The sequence below is a fragment of the Cottoperca gobio genome, chromosome 14, assembly GCF_900634415.1.
Source record: "Cottoperca gobio chromosome 14, fCotGob3.1, whole genome shotgun sequence".
Taxonomy (NCBI): domain Eukaryota; kingdom Metazoa; phylum Chordata; class Actinopteri; order Perciformes; family Bovichtidae; genus Cottoperca; species Cottoperca gobio.
Window position 1 is genome coordinate 13175285 of NC_041368.1, and position 21189 is coordinate 13196473.

The following is a 21189-nucleotide window of genomic DNA, read 5'->3' on the forward strand; positions in this document are numbered from 1 at the left end:
TTATTACAAATTTGTACGGCATAACTTTCTTTCCCTCTTCTTTCCAACCCTCATTAATGAACTTAAGACCCCCTTCTCGTGACCCTTTGGAGGGGCCTGACCTTCTGATTGGTAACCAAACTGTATATTAAGTAGTTAGAACTAGCTCCACCTCGACCATCTACAAGTAATACACTTTTGCACTTATGACTCGATGCAGCTTAAACAATCAACGCAATAACGTATCACTGAAAGCAGTATGCTCCATGAGAACTGCTTGTGAAATAGCTTTGGACCCCCTCACCCCACATCTTTCAGACTTCCATGTAATACTTTCCCTTTTGATACTTTAAGTACATTTATCTGATAATACATCTGCATCTTTACCAATATGATCTTGGATACTTGTAATGGAGTATTTTTACATGGGTGTACTTGTACTTTTAGTGTTGTTCCGACTGTGGTGATTTATAAGCTGTAGTTTTGTGTGTTCACTTCCCCACACAACCATCCAGCTTTGTAATACCTCACTTTAATAAAATGGTTAATGTTCTGATGAATCCTAAATCTAAACTTGTTAGTTATTTTAACCGTGTGCTTTGGTGCTGCTTGTATAGACAAAGACTGTGAGAGTATTCGTCGACTGAAATGTGGAATTAAGACAACAAGGCATCTTACAGCATCATAAATGAGCAACATTTATTTCCACTTTTTGTACATTAAACGTGCATATCAATAAAACCAAAATTGATCATATAAATACCTCTACTGTAATACTGTTACAATAAATATGGCTCTACAGATTCTAGGTTAAATAAAAAACAAACTTCAATATCAACTGCTGTGCGACACAAGGAGACACTCAGGAAATATTGTACATGTCTTCTCTTTTGGCACATTTTTCCTCCTAAATGATGGACCTGTGCTATGATTAGGACCTAATAACTCATCTGGAAAGTGACCCTTTGCTCTCGGCTGTGCTTTCCTCTGAAAGTGATGTTGAAAAATGTCACATTATCAGCATGACAGATAAGAGAAGTGGTGTCCTTCTCCTATCTGTACACAGACTGCACTTTTTTGTTGTTGCCACTTACTCCCATAGCATTTGTGGAGTCAATGAGAAAACAGGGCCGTGTCTTTTGCCAGTTTGTGCTGTGGAGCAGATGTGCACGCACACACACCACACACACACACACACACACACACACGCCAAAATACGTACCTAAATGTGCTTAAAGAATGTATACTTATAGTACAATTTAAAGCGGGCACTCTGCTCCAGGTTGATTTGTATTCTAAAAATAATTATTTTTTAACCTTGGCTATGTCGAACATGATACTGATTGAGAAAGCTTTGTGGGAGAAGGGACCAGGCAGTGAAAAGATTATGATACAGCTGTGATTCACATGTACAGTAACACATCAACACATCATGTCAAAATATTACATACAGTACTTTAAAATAGATTACCAGAAACTCTTGATCTGATAACGTGCAAAATTAAACACACCTATTCATTCACAAAACTCCCACGCACAATGTTCATCTTTTACATGATATACAATGAATAATTAATGTATAGATTGAGTAATAAATATCAACACACAAATATCTCACTTCACCTTCAGGAATGTCTTTCCTTTTATGCAAATGTCAAGTATAATGTCGTCCCATGCACCATCTTTGATTTTTCATTTTACAACACCTTTCAAAATACTGCTTTAGTCTTGTGCTTTCTTAACACTTAATAACTCAAATAACTGTCCACACAGAGAGAGGATATGATGGCAGAAGTTTAACGTTTCAAGTGACATAAGATTTGATGGGATTTATGCTAAAAGCAATGATTAGATAAATGTCCAGTGTAACATAGTGTTTTAAAAAAAAAAGGAAGAAAAGTTGAGAAGAGGTTTAATTTCAGTGGCTAAATCTATACTTCACAGCAAAGTGGGTGGTAGCAAAGTTCCAAAGTCCAAAGATTCAAAGTCAATCAAATATTGTGCGGTATCAATAATAACTAATGATACAAATAGTTATAAACCTTTGTGAAAATAGACAAAAACAGAGAGTTAACACGTTCAATAGACTGTAAAAACGGAGAGGAGGCGTGTCTGTGTGTTTCCCTCCGTCTCAGAAGCCAGGCACATGGCAGTAAGCCTCCAGGGAGGACAACAGGATGTAGATGAACCAGAGGGAGAGGAAGAAGAAGAAGGTGAGGAGCTTGGGTGTCCGTGGGCCCCCGAGCTCTCCGCCTGACACGCTGGGACGCCGGCGGTAGAGCAGCACCATGACACACACCAGCGCCAAGACGGTGAAGAGGGTGACGGAAAAGGCCAGAGAGCCCGGGTCCACCTTGAACACCTTGCCTTTGCTCTGCCAGTAAACGGCGGCGATGGTCCACGCCACCCCGATGCCCAGGAACACGTTCACGGCGTTGCTGCCCGTCACGTTGCCGATGGAGGCGTCGGCGTATTGGTCCTGGATGGCAGCCGCTTTACTCGCAAATGTATCTGTAACAGAAAGATAGATATGAATTAAGCATAAAGAAAGATATGAGAATTTATGCAAATCAGCTACTGATGGAGATCAGTGGTGGTGTGCACGGACTCTGACAGGGATCCTCCCCTGAACCCCACGACTACAATGGACCCACATGGACTATGCATTATAAAATCAATCTTTTAAATGTCACTCTGGGGCACAATGGTTATAATAAGTCATCCTTTAGATACATGTAGTAAAGTAGTAAAAGGCATTTTATGTCTTTATTCATCATTGGTGACTTTACCCCTAATGCACCACTATGGCTTTATTAAGGATTTAATCAATCATTTATTAATGCTTTATAGATCGGTTAGAGACCATAAACAAGGGCGATGGTTAATAAAATATTTAGGTTGTGAAAAATCCCTTTGGCTTTCTACATTTTGTAATAATGCTCTTACATGTTGGTAATTGTCAGTTAATGCTCATTCAGTCACTCTCTTATAAGCTACCAAAAACTGCAGTTTTAAATCTTAATAAGGCCATAATAAAAGGTTTTTACTAAGAATTCACCTAGTCTGCAGCTGCAAATCTTATCGATGCAAAGGTTTGACATATTTGTAAATACATTCATTTGCTTTCTGGTGGGGAGTTAGACGAGCATATTGATATAACTCTTGTATATGTCTGTTGAATATGAAACTACTCCCAGCAGCTGGTCAGCTTCTCATCATCTCCTGATGATGTTATAGACAAAAGTGTGTTCTTTGTCGCTTGCTACGGTGAGGTAGGTTAAAGAGATTGTTTGGTTTGTTATTTGGTGGGTCAGGCAGCATGCTGCCAGTGATGACTCTCTTTGAGACATGGCCTCCCAAAAGTTGTACATTCAAATGGCTTCTGACTGATATATACAGCAGTTTATGCTGAACCACTAAAACAGCCATTAGTTAGTACTTAAAAATCTCCCCATGGACAACATTTATCAGCAACTTTTACACATTAAACTGGAATAAAAATACTCTTTAAAGCCAGTCTCATTTGTGCCTCTCTGTGGCAATGTTTAGGACACGGTTACATGGAAATGCAATTAGGTAGCACAAAGAAAACAAGTGAAACTGACTTTTTCTTTGTTTACAGCTTGTTTAAGACAAGAGCTCAGGAGAGAATTACTCTGACAGCACAGGCAGAGGCACAGGTTACACAAGTGTTCCCTTCTACTGCACGCACGAACAGCAGGGGTAACCCAGGACAAGTCCACTGTTAGAGGTCACAGACACCACAGACGCCCACCTGGAACGGATGTGCCGAGGGCCACAAACACCACAGCGGTGACCGAGTCTTTGAGACCGACGGTGCAGCCGAAATGACAGGCCAAGTCCCCGGTCACAGCTGTCAGAACGCCGATGAGAGAAATGGACACAATGAAACACGCCCAGCCGTTCCAGTACTCAGTGGGTGGGACAAAAGCGAAGAGGACTTTCCAGAAAACTGTCAGGAAGTGCATAATGTAGTCAAAGCAGGATGGCAAGCGTTCCTCCCCGCTCTCTTCCTCGTCGTCGTTACCTGCCGGAGACAGAATAGATGCATGAAGGCCTGCAAAATACAGACTTGTGCGTCAGTCTGTTGACTGACTATCTGAAGACCAGCAAACTGAATCAGACCAGAGATGTTAACCCATGTGCCTCATTTAATTAAAAAGTTGCTCTGATGTCCTTATAGGACAACAATGTCCAAGCCAAAACAATGCCATAAAATATAATAAATATTATTTCGAGTTAAATCTTTTAACAAACATCAGTCCTGATTATCTCTACCATTATTTATTCATTTCCAGAATTGTAACCCTTTAATTGCCTGTTTGTTTACATAATGCCACTGTTCATGTTCTTTGTGGGAAAAAGAAGATTTATTTTCTGTATACTAAATGCTGGGGGGCTTTTCTTTCCACAGTTCAAAAACATTGATTTTGATGCACTTGAAAAACTTGAATATTATATATTTAATCCATAAGGCAAGTAAAAGAAAAAGGCTCAATCTGGTGGGAAATAGTAAAAGCTACAATGTTTAAACCAGGGCTCTAATTTGAAAAGCCTGATATAATATAATTCATGAATTTATGCTGTACCGGCTGCGGGATCAAAGATTGTGGTTTAATGGGGACATATTTGTCTTTAACAGCTTGAGTGGCTGGATTTTGGCTGCACAGTTTAGTTTAGACTTATTTTAGGAGCTGAGGTTGAACTTTCAGTGTTAGTGTTAGGGTAAGGGTTCAAATAAAAAAAGAAAACCATCACACCCCTGCCAAAATGTATGCCATATGCATTATCACAGCCAAAATGATGGAAACATGTTAAATTAAAATTCTAAAGATGTCCCTCGTGAGGCATAAGTGTTTGTATCGACTGACATCACATCTCAGTTAAAAAATTGATGGACAGTAAATAGTTCCAGCTTCATGCTTTGATAAAGCTTAGATAACATGTATGACAGCAGAATCTAGCCAAGACGATACCAACATTAACATTAAAGCCATTCGACGGATGTGTGGGAGCTAACCTTTTCAACTCATTACATTAAATCTGTAAATATAGCTATGACTCAGTGATTGAGACGTACGTATAGGCAGGGAGCATCATTTCTATTTATATATGCACTCTGCATGAAAGTCTGAGTGAATCAGAGAATGAACCTGATAGAAAACAGTGTATTAACAGAATAACACATCTCTTGTGTGTAAGTCAGCTTATATCCCAAATGCTTTGTGTACTAGTGCAGATCTAAAAGGTTCACAAAGCCAGGAGAAAGGACGAAGGGCAAAATAAAAAGGCTTCATCATACCACATACAGTTCATCTACATAAATTCTTCAGAGCCATTAATTGTCCAGGCAGAGCTGGCCAGTTTAGTTTTTATAGTGAGCCACTCGTGAATTCACCACTTCATGCATTTTTAATAAACTGTCAGGATTAAAAGGGAACAGCGAATAAGCACGGAAATGACAAAATACATTAAAGCAGGCTTTTGTTTTTGTAAGCTCTTTCATTCATTACCTGTTAAATTGGGATTTTCTTTTTTTTATTCAGCCAATGCCAAATTGTAGCATTTGAGATTTTAATAAATAAACATCTAAACAAAAAAGAAATCAGATCAGTGAGAAGCAGCTGGTGGGTCAAGCCTGCAGAATCAATCTTCCACAGGTCCTCTCACAGATGAGACATTTCACCCCACTGCAACTCACCTGCACTGACAGTCACAGCACTAACAAACTGCTCTCTCCAGCTGCTGCTCCCCACCACCAGAGCCAGGTTCGTCTTCTTGATCAGCTTGTCCACTGTGCTCTACAGACGGCCACAAGGAGGAAGAAAGCAAAAGGACGTGATATACAGTATCACAATAATCTGAACACCGTCATATGAGACTAGGGACGCTGGTGATGAATTAAGGTGCAATTAACTGTGTCACTCTTCCCACTGTGGTGCACATTAAGTCTACTCTGCAGAAAGTAGAGCTGTTAGTTTCAGCGCAGGAAAGTATAATATCATGTTACAGCTTAAATTGGTTTTAAAGTGGCACGCCACCAGTTTTATACATGCAGTTTACTTTTCAAGAAGATTACTACACTAAACATTTGGAAAATGTGACAGAAGCGTATGTAAGTCTGAGAAAATCTCAGCTCGGGGTTGGAGAGTACACTTAAAGTACAGAATTATTCAGAATGATGGCAAGTAATATTCAGGTACGTTTCAGAGGAAAGATTTTTAATATCTCAGCCTCAGTTGCATTCATTTTGAGCATTTCTTTTTAAATCTGTCTCTAATCAGACCCTTAACCCCAACTGATAAATATTAACTTGACCCCTTTAAATGCTGCATTAGGGTTAAATGATACAATTTTCTCAATTTATTTCACTTTTCAAGCTGGATGAAATGATGAGTGGCTGACTCATACAGGCAGAGCCATTAGTTACATGCACATCACTAATAATTTATCACCCATGCCTATAAATAGACTAAATATGAATCTCATTCCCAAAATATTGTGGCATAACTGATATTGGTGTTTGGGTCAAACATGTTAATGTTTTATTCCCCCAGCTCTAACTGAATACAACAAACATATGCAATGATCAGTGTGATACGTGTGTGTGGCTCTGAGGTAAAAAAGCTGCTTATTTTGAGTTACCTTGAATTCATAGGACTCCTCAATTACCACCTCCAGCTTGGTGTGCTCGCCTAGAATGGGGCAGCCCATCTTTGACGCGTCCTCTGGTCCCACTGATGTCTTGTTATCGTTGGTGTCTCCTGCGGCAGAGAGACAGGTGTGTTAACTACCAGCCGATATTCCCAACATGGGGGACTTGCTACTAAATAAGATATCTTATCTACTGATTATGAAACCTTTCGTGTGTACTGTTTGCAGGATAATGAAGCACATTAAGGGTCATAAGTGACATTAGAATTTGAGTTAAATATTTGTTCTCTGATTAATTTCAGGTGGTTTTACAAACTAACACTTTATATCGTCCATTTTTGTTTTTGATTATTTCTATAATACTTTTTGTGCATTATAGAAATAAGTGCTTCTACGAGTTTGATTATTTTGTCACTGTGTTGACTTAGTTATTTGGAGATCTTGTGGGGGGGTATATGGGTATATGCATATGGGCTTTTTATACAATCAATTATACAAATTTAGTTGAAATAAAAACACAAAATTTAGCGAAGATGCTGTTCATGAATGTATTGAGATATATATATATATATATATATATATTGTTAAACCAACAAAATACTAAATCTGAAATCCATCATGTTTTTTTTTACAATGTTGTCGGTCATTACAGTGCATTTAAAAATATGATTAAAGTGCAACTGTGTGAGGTATGTCAACAATTTCACAAATTAGAATAACTCCTTTGTCCCTTTTAGCTCTATCCCTGAATGTACTTTATTAAACTCACAATATGTTTTCTGCCACTCGGGGTCCCTCAATCAAAACAATGACAAAAGACAGAGTTTGGTGGTGTCGTAAGTTGCGTGGGATCATGGGAGTTTGTTGGCCGCAGTCAGCTTCTCCCGAGTGGGATTCCTTCATTGTTCAAGAGGTTTTTACCAGGAGCTGAATTATCCGCGGGTCTCCTCCTCTCCAAAACAAACTTAACTGGTGTTTAAAACTTGTAAAAACACTGAATAAAGCAGTTTCTTGTTAAAAATCAGTGTTTCCCCGATACTGTTTAGCTACCACTAACATTTGCTCAGCTTGTTTCTTTAACTTAAGACCCAGACATCCAATGACTTCATTCATTACGTTAAAATAAAAAGTTAAAACGACCAAGATTTAAAAAGTGTATCTTAAAAATGTGGCTTTAAAATGGATAAAAAGTCAATTAATGACATCTTCTGGCAGACAACCACAACACTGACGCATGCACAAAGGGGTCAAGAGGAATTTGTATTAATGAATGTAAACGGCTCTAGCCCAGGAATGAAATAAAATACAAACGGCAGAGGATGCAAATTAAAATGTATCTCCAGCCATAAAATAATGTGGAAAACCACTCTGCTGCTGTAGCATGCTACTGTGTCCTCAGCTTACCGTGTCTCTTTCCTACATCCAGCAGGATGGGCTCCTCCAACACAATCGTGAAAGTCTTGTTCTTCTCGTACTCCTCGTCATCGATGACCTTCACATTCAGCAGCTTCCTGAAAGCAGAGGGGTAAAGGAACAAGGAAAGGATGGAGCCAAACAGAGATGGGTGAATTAATTAATAAGCATCATTTAGGAAATAACAGCAGCTGTCAATATGCGTTAACCTGCATAAAAATAAAAATGCAGTTTCTAATGCTAAGCCTGTGCTTTTGTACGAAAACAAACAGTGTAGCCAAGAGGTAGACTGCCTACACAATGAATCATGAAACAGAGATGTTAGATAAGAACATCGAAGCTTGAGATTTTTTAACTTTTGTTTTTACAATTAACAAAATTCCTGTTGTACAGAACACCATGTACAACATAAAATACATTATTTCTTTCTCCAGCACCCCACAAGAGGGCGGACTCCTTCTACACCGATAATTCCATTAGAGCACCAGAGAAATAAAGTGAGATAGCCCACACCCCTCCCACACACATCGAGTTATGGGAAATTGAATTATTATCTTGTTCTCAGAGGAAATTAAACACCGCCTATCTGGGAATCCATGCAGGATCAAGCAAACTCTTAAGACATCATTTAGAAATACATATTTTACTGTTAAATGTGAGTGATACAAAAACACGTGAGGATGTAGTGTCAAACTGTGACCGACATATTTAGCCTCAGCCCGCTTCATTCTCCTCCACTGTCACACCGAGTCTTTCTCTCCCTCACCCTCCATCTCCCTAATGATATGTGGGTGGTTGTCTATTTCTGTCTACTCATGTACACTCAGGATTCGACAACACGCTAGAAAGAAGAGCTGTTTGCTTGCAGAAGAGAAGAAGTTTATTTTAGACATGAATGATACGTCATCAGCTGTCTAATGTCAAGGAAAGTCATGCCAGTGGGAGCAAAGGGAATCGCAGTATAGCCTAAAGTCCTTACAATGGAAACCAAAGAGTTTCTTTTAAACAACATGTTATTTCAAGTGTGATATGTACATGGACACAGTAAGTTTAAAGGCCTAAAATAAAATGTGTGTGCTTCAGTTGCTAGGGACTGTATTCACGCAGCAGCCTCTTTGATATTACATCACACTTTGGGCAGATACAATTTGTCCTGCTTTAGTGTATGAAGATGCGCAGGACATATAACTGGCAGGCGCAGACGCGCAGACCGCTCACTAAAATACAAGCAAGAAATAAAAGGCTGCCAGAAAGCAGCAGGGAAGAAGCTTCACATACTGCATCAGGATGATCAGGTGGCAATTTAAATCTCAACCTCTGCCTGAGTCTAATACTCATATGCACTCATTTCAGACAAAAGGTGAACGATAATGGAGTGGGCGATAATAACAGAAAAAGGTGAACGAATCAAAACTGACGACAGATTCCAAGAAAGATTGGAGAAAAAACAGTTGAGGTGAGATTACCTTAAAAGAGCGTTTTCACCTGATTGAGCTTTAAGTACAGCCAGTGATACAATTCTGGTTGATTGAACTAATCAAAAGTACAAAAGCAAAAATAAAATCTTGATGAAGCTATGAGTGAACTACACAACACATAGAGCATTGTGTTAATATGTGCTGCTAATAGGGTAAAGGTAGAAGTATATATAATATACAGGTAGAAGAAGAACCAATCAATAATCATTTCAGTTTGGATAAGTTATGAATAAATTCTGAATATGACAGAACTTGTGACGACGTCCAATGGCGCTCAATGAGGCTCATGGGTAATCAACTATCAAGATCACAAACTATCTGAACAAGTATTACAAGTCAAAGTAATACAACCCAGTGGAGCTAACTGATGCGGCTCCCTTGTTTCTGAAGTAGGTTCAGTGTGTTCACAGTGTGGACAAAGACTTCCACCTGGCTTCTAAGATGTTGTAGGTGATTGTCTTGAGATCTGGCTTCGCAAGACTACCCGAAACTAACTAATTAGCTAGCTAGTAGCCAATGTGCTAATACACTAGTTAAAAGAATAGTTCATAGTTCAGGAACATTTTTGAAATTTGCTTTCTTGCTGAGAGAGAAGTAAACCCACACCACCCTCATGTCTGTACTCTAAAGATAAAGCCAGAGCTGCAGGTTGTTAGCTTAGCTTAGCATAAAGACTGGTAACTTCTATGAAATTGTTCCAGCTGTTAAATCACAACCAGCTATCTCAGCAAATTAACATATTTCCAAAGATATTTTTCTATCCTTTGAAATTGGTGATACATTCATGAGGTGCTTGTAGTTTGAAATGGTCAGTGTAAGAATCAGGTAAAACTGCTTCATGCACTTCTTCTTCCTGAGCCCCGTATCTCTGCATTACAACTGTCACAGTTGGATTCTATCAAGACAGTAAAGCCCTCACTTGCTGCATAATATCACATTTCACAGTTTATCATCTCTGCCCGCCTTTTGGCTCCATTCCTGGGATAGTTTCTGAGAAGCTATAGGGGGTAAGATACCTTGTATTGCGTCTGTCGCATAGGTATGTGAAGGACGTCAGGACTGTGTTGTCGAGCTCTGCAGATTGATTTCTGTTTCACCAGAAACAACCATAATCTCTGCTGCATGTGTTGAAAGTCTGGCTGACTCCTTTTATACCTTCCATAAAAATGCAGTGCTTTTCTTTTCTCACATTTTCTGACAAACTGTTGAAAAAAAGAGTATCTGTACATTAATTAGCTATGTTGTTACATTAAGGCTGAGTAGAGGAAACATTCGCTGGGGCCCTGGTGTGGCACGGCTCTGCACTTGAGAGTGTCGCCTCAGAATGAAGGAGCAGACAGCTGTGTAACCTTTTTTATTTGGAGTTTCCCTCTCCTCCACATTCTCTGTTGGTTTGGTAAGGATGCTCCAGTTTCCTCCCACACCCTAAAGACATATACAGTAAGTCATGAGGACTGGAGACTCTGAACTGCCTACAGGTATGAGTGTGAGAGATTTTATGCCTCTGTGTTCACCCTTGGAGAGGGTAAGTTCTGCTTTCTGCACTCTGCACGCTGGGATAGGCTCCAGCCCCCCTGAGAGCCTGACAAAAATGAAGCCAGTAGAGAAAATGAGTGAATGCATAAATGCATGACAGTATGTCGAATGCCCATAACTGAACGGGGCACTGCCATTCAGTTGAAGAATCGAGGATCAAACTAGTGTGTCAGCATGTGTCTGCCTTGCTGAAGTGTCCTTGAGCAAGACACTGGAACTCTACCAGCTCCAGAGAGACCGCAGTGTAGCTGAATACGAACAAAAAGCTGGAGCACAATGAAAAACATGTTTCTCGTATCTACAGCAGATGCAATACATCATTTTGTCTTGAGTTCTCATTGTCAGTCTGATATAACATCATTTACTATGAGTTAAGGGTTCTTGGAGTTTGTTGCTAGTGAGTGACATGTGCTCTGTATGCACAGCGAAGCACCAATCACAATCATTCTTGATCAATTTATCAAACAACCAAAGCAGGCCTTCGCTAGTTGTCAACTACAACCTGAAAAAGAGCATGGAACAGGAGAAAAAAACAGAAAAGGAGGATTTGGTTGCAAAAAGAGACGCAACGTCAGTTATATGGAAATATTCTGGCTGAAAATTGCTGTATTTTTTCATACAGCAATAAAAATATCGCAATGTCAGTTGTTTCCAATAGTGCAGCCCAAGCTCTGAGCATTCAATATTTGAATGAATGTTTAACAAAAGGAAGCCTATCAGTGGTGCTTAAATGGAGCAATCGTTTTTTTCTACCTTGATGAGTCTCCAGAGAGAGCATGCTGTTTGAGAAAGATTTGAACTGTTCCAACATTACCCAACCCTGACTCTGCGGCTCCGCTTTCACCCATGTTTGTCAGGAAGTTCAGGATAATATTGATTCTGACTACATTAAGCGTGAGAAATAAAGAATATCAGGGAATTGATTTTCCATCTAAGATGTGATCTCCTCACATCTCTTTCATTTTGGCTTATGTAACTGCCCCCGTTATCCAGCTCAGCCTCAACTAGTGTGTAGTGCCACACATTTTGAGGCGCTAACGAAAACAGATACAAGAGGAAGCTGCACACAAGCATCAAAGGGTCTGTGCAGATCTTCCTCTAATCCATAAACACAGAATGTAAAACGGTTCTCTATGTCAGCCTGTTTATTTTGGCTCAGAGGTTTGTGTCTGTACATCATAATCTATTTACTGCAGTGCAGAATTTAGATGGTAAATTGTTATTTAACTGCACGCTCGGATTTTAAAGCGTTCCTCCTGGCTCCGAGTCAAAAGCTTAAAAACTTGCTTTCCTCCTTTTTTGCTCCTCTGCATGCTCAAACATCGACCGGGACAGGCAGATGCACACAAAGACACACAAAGCTGTAACAAACACACTCACACACACACACGCACACACACAGAGCTGCCTGGAGGCCTGCTGCTGAGTGTCAGCTCTTTGCTCTGAACGCCCAGGGAAACATTCGGGTAAGCTTTGTTTGAAGGATGAACTTTGGCAGTCGGCTGAGCAGTAAGCAGCAGAGATATACATTTAACACAGAGCATGTGCAAGCTCGTCTGCACAAAGACCCAAGTACACTCAGGGATACATGAAGCTGAAAAACTTCAAGACGATGTTGATGGTGTTTCACCTGCATCTTTTAACAGGACTGTTGGAACGCTTCAAATTAAACAACCTCATAAAAGATTCAGTGTGACTCGAGCATCTGAGTAGCATAAAGCAGGCACAAAATGTGGTATTATACAAAGACTTAGGCCCTGTAAATCTGTGCAACTGGGGAACTTTGGCTCCATCGGCTCTACACCAGCTTTGATAAATATCTTCATGTGGCAAATAGAGAGTAGCTTTTCTCTCTCTAACCTTCTGACAACAGGTATCTTGGATTAAAACTACAGCCTGGCTAAAAAGATAAACTGCTGTGATTTGACCCAACTGGACCTGGTGATTCTGACTCAAGATCTTAGTCAAACCCTTTCATCTATGATCAGAAAACCCCTGCATTCCCCTTTAAGTCATTGTTTGCTATTCAAAGCAGCACAGGAGCAGCTGAGCACAGCTTTGGCATTTCCCGTTGCCTTTGGGTTTTCTTTCATCGCTTCTCTCATATCAAACTGTCCTGCTCTGCTGGATCCTGCTCGCCACAGTCCTTCCTCTCCTGCTGCACGGTGACTGCCGAGAGAAGACAGATAATATGAAGTGTACGGATGCTTGTGTCACTGTCAGCTTGCTACAGACAGATGAACAGAGTCTTGGCTCAGTAGGTGAGCATTTTATCTAATGCTCAGTCTCCATTTGAATTCAGATACAAGCTGCCAGCCTCTCATTTCACAGTGCTATACTCAACTGTCTCATTAACCGCAGCTTCTGTAGCCGCCTGCGCGGTGTTGAGAACTTGTGGGACTCCTTGAACCCCTCTTCACTCTCTTTAATTGCTTCGGATGCTCAAGAAGCTCTTTTTAGTTCCCCTTTGGAGCGACATTTTGTTTGATGTGGGTTTAAAGTGGATTCAACACACAGACATACACACGTACACCCTTAAAAATGCACACAGACAAACGCGCATAAAGCAAGTAATCACGCAGATATGTGCACAAGAAAACTGACGAATATATCAACATTTCACCTGTAATGCAAGGCAAAAAAGAGAAATAGGGAGATCTGCATTCTCTTTGACACCATGTATTCACCTGCCTTTCCTCCCACTCAGCCAACCTACACAATACGCCTACACACGGGCCCTGAAATCCTCCTGGCACAGACGGATTCATCTGACACATTTTATTCCTTTGTTTTGTCCCTTGGTGTGCTGTAAATCATTTCAATGTGATGAGCTTAATACAGTTAAGGGTATTGTCTTTTTTAAGTAAAAAATAAAAAGATCTGTGGTAGATAATTGCCAGGTGCTTTGCTCATCACATCATAACATCAAACATCACAAGTGTACTCATCATTCAGCCAAAACTGCCACACAACATTCAGGAGAGAAGCTGGACAAACATTACACTTTCACCTCTCTCTCTCTCTCTCTCTCTCTCTGTACCCTTTCTCTTTCTTATCTGCCTCTCCTCTAGTGCATCCATGAATGCTTTTGTTGAATCCATCATACAGGTTTCACTGAATGCACCTGTTTCAGTAGCTGCTCAACCCTCATCCGCTCCTCGCTGCTGTGCAGTTACCTGCCTGATTTTCCTCCCTCTGCTCTGTTGCTAACATACACATCCTTTGTTTTCTGCAGTGGAGTATATAACCACCGAATACCCAAAGGGCTGCGTGTTAACTCATTCATAGAAAGCTGCTCCTAAGCTTCTTCTTTTACATCAGCCACATTGTTTCATTATCTGCCTCACAATTATATCCTCTTATCCTCCCACGTTACCCCTCTGGAAGATCTAAACTTCTCAGAGCCAACATATCGATGACGCATAAGAACAGTCCCGTTTATGCTTTACCAGAATAGATCATTTGCCTGTAATCCAGCAGGATTCTTGTGTGGGCTGTGATGTTTGATCAAGTGATGAGAAGCAACATCAGGACATAGAAAACAGGAAGAAAAATGGTCACTCACATGGTCTCATCGTTCTGAAACTCCAGCTTGCCGGACACATCCTCGTAGTCCTCCCCTGCCTTGGCGGTTCCCTCGACGGTGTGGTAGGGTATCGCCACCTTCCCCCTTGCTCCGGACGTCCGGTGAACCTTCACCTGCATGTTGCCGATGCTCTCGCTGACCCTCATGGAGTTATTCTCGAACGTAAAGATGCCAGCGTGGTCGTCATCATAGATGGTAACTGTGGCGGTGTGAGCCTGGCCCAGGCCTGCCTTCGGAGGAACATGGGAGATACCCACGGTGCTGTTGCTGGAGGTGATGGAGCTCGGCTCCAAGACGGACACCTCAGCTCGGTGCACGATACGTGGATTACTCAAGCGCACGTAGAAGTGCTCATCTTCTTCAAAAATATCATCATCAATAACACCAACGGTGAACTCTTTGATTGTCTCACCAGGCTTGAAGACCAAAGTGCCCTCAGCAAACTCGTAGTCTGAGCCGGCATTGGCAGTCGCATCCTCCGTACGGTAGTCCACCTGAGTGGCACAAACAAAGAAACTTTATTAATTATGTAGTGTCTGGAGTTTTAATAAAATGCTCAATTATTAATATATTTTACGCCTCAAGCGATTCAATTGGATTTTATGTCGCGACACTACAGGCAAACACAGCTTTCTAAAGCACTGGTCAATTTTGAGAGTTTGGGCTATTTTCCTTTCAGACTAGTAGAAAGAAAACATCCAAAATGCACATTTAGGTGTGTATTCTACTTTGTTTATTTGCATCTGTAGATTTGTTTCTTAAATTCACCAAAAGGTACATTTCAGAATTTATTTTTATTTCCAAAAGCATGACAGTAACAGATTTCTATGGCTGTAATCTCTGATTTAGGAAGTGATAAAAAGAGACATCCAAATTTCCCCCTGTGAAAACTTTAAACTCTAACATGTCAACAAAATGAAAGAAGTATTTTGAACCTGGCTTTATCTCATTTTTAGATTTTTGTTAAATAAGATAATACCTCATTTGCATTTTTAAACATATCATATAAAACAACTTGTGACAACTTCTTTTTTTTATTTAAGTAATCAACTGCAGAAGTTTCATGGTGAGATCTATTAGTATATTTACCTGTAGTGTCTTCTTACATTGACCCTTGAGCTTTTACAGTATTTGTCATTACTTCTTCTTACCTTCACAGTGCAGCCACTATCTCCTCCACGTCGGCAAACTGACAGCTTCAGTGAGCCACAGTTCTCGAAGCACTGGTAATGGGAGGGGTCAAACTGCAGGTAGATGGTGTTGGGATCTTCCTCTTGCCCACTGGCCTCATGACAGCTCACCACCTTCCTGGCCTGGTCAGCGGCGTGCTTTTTCAAGATGTTCCCTGCTCCGATCATCATGCGTGTGGCTTGGATGCGATAGAAGGCCCGGCTCTTCTGTTGATGGACCAGCACTTGGTAGTTGGCCATCTCAATCAGCTGCTCCATGTCTTTCTCCGGATGTCTTTGTTTTAAGTCTTTCAGAGTGCGAGCCATATCCCGTCGGGCCTCTTCCTCTTGATCCTGCTCCGCGCTCCCTCCACCTTCCTCCACCCCCTCCAGCATCCCATCCAGAGCCTCTTTGGGGTGAGTGTGGGAGTTCATACCCTGGCCGTCCATCTCCAAGTCCATTTTAGTGAACATCGCATCTCCCTCTGACTCGATGATAATGCCTCGGGTTTTGTCAGCGCGGTAACGCTTATGGACGTACTTGTAGAAGAGCAGGCGGCGGTCTGCAATCCAGGCTTGCAGCACACAGAGGGGGAAGAAGAGGAATGTGAGGACGGCCTCCCAAACCTCCACCTCTCCGGGGGAGACCACAGACAGGATGAGATACAGCCAGATGTAGGCGAACACGCTCCAGGCAGCAGTGACGAAAAACACCCGCAGGTGCTTTACCTTGCGGGTTTCATTTTCTGGCACCACGTAGACACAGAGAGCGATAATAATGAACATGTTGAACGCAGCGCTGCCCACAATGGTGCTGGGACCCAGAGATCCTGCCTCGAAATTATGGCCGACCACTTCAATGACAGACAGTAGGATCTCTGGTGCAGATGAGCCCAGCGCCATCAGAGTCAGGTTGGATACGGTCTCATTCCAGATGCGTACAGTCGTCGTGGTCGTCTCGCCATTGGGCTTCTTGATGGTGATCTCCTTCTCCTGAGAGGTGATGACCTCGATAGAAGACATGAAGCGGTCTGCGATGATGGACATGCCCAGGAACATGTATATGAGGGCTGCAAAGTAAACGATGGCACGTGCCACCTTGTCACCCACCGCAGGGTTTTGGGGGTTCCACATGGGCAGCACCACGCCATCGGTGCAGTTATCAGTACTGGAGCAGTTGCCTGGTGTACCGCCAGTATCTTCTTCGCTGGCACTGCCCTGGGAGAAATGAGTGACTCCTGGGAGCAGAACCAGCAGAAAGGAGATGAACGTATATGGGGTGAAAGGGGGAGTGAAATTCAGGATACGCTTGTGCAGAAACATGGCAGCGTAATGATGCTTGGAGTCTCTGAAAGACAGAAGAAGAAGAAATTTGCGTGGAGGATGAAATCATCACATTCACTACTTCAGATGTTCATCATTCAGGCTTCTATTCTTGAAATGTCCTCGACCAGCAGAGGTATAACACCACTGAAGTACTCACAGTCATACTCTTTTGTATGCAAATGACGTGGGATCCAACAGTTTTGTTGGTCGGAGTACGGAAAGCCAGAAATATTGGCACCTACTAATCATTGAGTCATTGATATTGAACTACCCTGTCAAACTCCCACACATATAATGTGGTCATTCTGTGCTTAGCAGCAGTAAAGATGTTACCCTTAGCACCTGTAGTATTGAGGGAAAAGGTGACTCAGTCCACCATGTATTGTCAAGTTAGAGGCGAGTCCAAAAATAATCCTCCCTGACAGTATAACAAGAAAAGAGCAGTTGTTCTGAGGCATACTAGATCTACCGATAAAGACATTATAAGATTATTTAAAGGAGGTCTTTCATGGACATGAAGCATGCCTCTCAACTCTAGCCTGTAATATACTGTTTAATGCTGAAAAAAAGAATTCATTTTACATAAGCCATTTAAACTATGTCAGGGGACAACTTAAGATCATTTCATGAAGGTTTTCTTGGCAGCAGCGTGGCCATCAACAGCTTGAGTGAAATATTCAGAGAGTACAGCATCAACGCCATCCAGAGGATTAGCATCTGCATCAATGTGAACAGAGAGAAAGAGAGGAAGAAAAAAAGCCAAGGAATGTAATCTGGTGTTTCCTAATTAAAATTTCAAGACCACCTCCATCTCAAAAATAGGTTGCCTACCTACAGCAGAAGAGGTTTGACAATGCTTTATGTACGGCACATGCTCTCATTGACATGCAGCAGATAAAAGCTGCAATCTCCACTCTGACCTGCATAACAGAAGGGCACGTTTTCCATCAAGGCTACAATTCAGGGTGAAGCACAGATTTAGAAATTAAGTCTTTTTTTTTTTGTTACCTTATAAATAGTTCACAAACAGATTGTGTTCGTGCAACAACATCGTTATGCAACGGCTCAACACATGTCAGCTGATGAGACTGAAACATCAACAGGATCAGCACCATGGAGAGCGACTCCTGCAACAAGGAGCAGGAGCTACACAGCGGCACAGGAGCGTGTGACCCTCGGCCCTGGTTTTGAAAGGATGTTTCATCCTTATTCAACAAAAACATTTATCTTTTTTTAAAGAGTAAAACATTGTGTACTTCATGTAACTTATGGAGAATTAAATATTCAATGTAATGAGATATCATTGATTCCTTCCTTTAATTTATTATAATACTGCTTTTGTCTGGCACAGAACCTTGCACAAATCTTGAGTGGGTGACGTTTCTATGGTTAAAGCAAGCTCTCCAACTGGTGGGAAGGCAGGAATAAAACATGCTTTTTCGACAGTACTATAGAGACAAATGTGTCTACATCTTGTAATGTGTTCTTGTGGTGCCATACGCAGTTCAGTGGCATGCGTTCCTCTATGAATCACCAGGTAGCAACAAGCTAACAAGGTACAGCAACGTAGAAATACTTTTCCTAAAGAAAGCAGGATTTATTACTACCAAGCTAAACGTTGTTCACCTTACTTTGAACATTTGCACGTCTTCAGTCTTACTAAAGACATTTACTAGATTCTAAGATTGCAGAGCCCCTGTTGGACCTCTATCAGTGCAGAACTGCAATGACGTTTAACATTAATTTCTTCATTAACAACCTCAGTTCAACATTTCACCACTAACAAGCCTCGCAAGATGCCACTTTTCCATTTCATTAAGTTTCTCATTTAACCTTTAATAATTCCAAAATCATCCAAATCGATACAAACAATGCCTCTAACACAAATACAGTTATGATGATTTAATCCTCAAATGTGTTCCTGTTTGGTAAGCAGAGGTCTCAGGTTGGCAAGTAAACACTTGTACATAATAATGAGTCTCACTTTGATGCCACCACTCGTTTTGTGAGACGTGGTGTATTTCTTTCTTCTTCAAATGGTGGCAGTCTCAATTTGTAATGCGACTCCTCATAAATGTCATGTGTACTGTCTTGGGAATGAAAAGTCATGAAAAGAACAAACAGAAGGAAAATGAAGCGGAAACAATGCGTAAAGCAAACTGACTGTAAGCAGACAACAGGAGTTCCTTGAGACCTGGTGTTGAACAGAAACCATAATCAATAAACAGAAATCTCAGCTAAATAAGATATACGCCATGTACTATTGGTTTGCATGCTTCAGGGCCCAGCACAATGGAGAAAAGCCAAGATGCTCATGCAGGAATATACTTTATGTTTTTATGGATGCTATTTTTTAATATTGTAAGAAACTGCATTACTCACCTGGGTGCAGTTATCAGTGAGTCAGCTCAGTGTGGAAGTTTGGCCTCAGGAGATGAACTTATCTTTCATATCGCTCTGTAGAAAGACAGGTTATCTTTAATGAGCAAATTGTAGAGAGTTTTATAATCACCATGAAAACTACCCGTAAAGGATTCCACATTAGAGAGTTTTAAGAAGCTTATTAAAACCCAGTTATGTGGGCCAGTAGATTTAGCAACTGGAGTAAAAATACAAATAAAACATCACTGTTGCAGACTAAACACAATTCAAAATGTTAAGGTACAAATGGGTTCTAAAACAACTAGATTATTGGACATTACAGATGCAGAAACAAAGCCGATTATCCCCTCAGTAGCCCACGCTGTGCTTGAGGGACAAACAGACTGGTCCATTTGGTGCGCACAGCAGTCCCACATATACTCACAGAAAGCCCCAAATCTCAGCTGGACCCTGGTCACAGCGTGGCTACCCTGCACCAGTTCAACAGAAGAAGACAACCCGTGTGCCATCCACACAGCAGGCTGGTGTAATGGTGTTGGCTTGTTGCGCTGGTGTCTTGGAAATAACGCGTATAGCTTTCCACGGTGCTTCTTCGCAATTTTTTTCTGACAGGTACCCTACCTCAGCAAACTTAACACTGTGGGATTAGTTCCTCTTATTAAATTCCCCTCGCTCCACCGCGGCGACACCGTCCGCAAAGCTAAGTAATCTTTTAAAAAACACAATGCGTTTTCAGTTTTTTCCTCTCCAGGCTACGTGCAAATGTTGATGCGTAAAATAATAAATGAAATGACTGACTCTGTCTTCATTCGTCCCGCTTCTATCAGTCAGAAATTCTCCCAAACTATCAATTTATAAAAAAAAGGCTTTTAAGGGTGTCTTTTTCTCCGAAAAATAAACTGAGTGAAAAAGATCCCTTGTTTTTCTGTCTGAGCTGGAAAACGCAAAGAACCAAAGAGGATTGCACATGAGAGTAGGCGTGAATGAATGGTGACGGATTGAGAGGACGCAAAACCACACAACAGTACACAGATCAGGACAAGATGGATATCAAGCAGAGGGATGGTGGCAGACAAGAAAGAGGAGTGTGGTGTTATGCAGATGGAAGTCTTGTCTTACTCTTGCGGTGGGCAGCATTGGCACAAGAAACGATGAGCGAGAAGGCAAAGCTGTAACACTGCAGAAACAGGGGAGGAGACGTTCAGAAACAGCGCTACACGCACGGCTGGTCCTCCTGACTGCGCATCAGGAGTCCAAGGCGAATGGCCATTTCACTCCTAAATCCTCATTATTTGCTCATTATCGTTATCAGCCATCATTACAGATAAACCTACTGAGAGCTCAAAGCTAAAGCTCTCATATTGCAGTTAAAGACTCAGAAATCCCAGATGTTGCTGCCTGTAGGTCTGCTGTGGGTTAGTGGTTTGTGTTGTAATCTGGATGGTTATACACATATATGTAGTGGAGAATAAAACACATATGTTGATGTTTTATCCTGAATGCATGATACACATTACTATAAAACTGTAGAAGTTAAGAACACAATATATTATTGGGGGGGAAACAAAACAAACTAAACTTGACTGTAAAGAAAAGAGAGAGAGAAAGGAGGCTAGATGTCTATATCAACCTCATCCATATTGCT

At 41.2% G+C, this 21189-nt stretch overlaps 1 protein-coding gene across 2 annotated transcripts; it reads right to left on the reverse strand.

Moving 5' to 3' along the window:
- Window positions 1-653: 653 nt before the first annotated feature.
- On the reverse strand, window positions 654-20759 carry slc8a4a (solute carrier family 8 member 4a). Of its 2 annotated transcripts, none has more exons than XM_029448214.1 (9): window positions 20664-20759; window positions 19545-19619; window positions 15819-17184; window positions 14647-15161; window positions 8059-8165; window positions 6646-6764; window positions 5702-5801; window positions 3755-4027; window positions 654-2490 (listed from the first exon to the last, which is right to left on the reverse strand). In XM_029448214.1, the coding sequence occupies exons 3-9, from the start codon at window positions 17157-17159 to the stop codon at window positions 2111-2113; spliced, it is 2835 nt and encodes a 944-aa protein (XP_029304074.1). In that variant the 5' UTR covers window positions 17160-17184; window positions 19545-19619; window positions 20664-20759; the 3' UTR covers window positions 654-2110. The 2 variants fall into 2 exon arrangements, with proteins under 2 accessions (XP_029304074.1, XP_029304073.1); XM_029448213.1 differs by lacking the exon at window positions 20664-20759 and adding an exon at window positions 19969-20630.
- Between the last annotated feature and the right edge of the window lie 430 nt (window positions 20760-21189).

What these genes read in the sequence shown, in the direction of transcription:
- slc8a4a (XM_029448214.1), bottom strand. Translation starts at nt 17,159, where the DNA reads ATGTTTCTGCACAAGCGTATCCTGAATTTCACTCCCCCTTTCACCCCA. An exon ending in TGCTGTGACTGTCAGTGCAG is followed by an intron (nt 4,028 to 5,701) that starts GTGAGTTGCAGT and finishes TGTCTCCGGCAG; the next exon opens with GTAACGACGACGAGGAAGAG. An exon ending in CCTCGGCACATCCGTTCCAG is followed by an intron (nt 2,491 to 3,754) that starts GTGGGCGTCTGT and finishes TTTCTGTTACAG; the next exon opens with ATACATTTGCGAGTAAAGCG.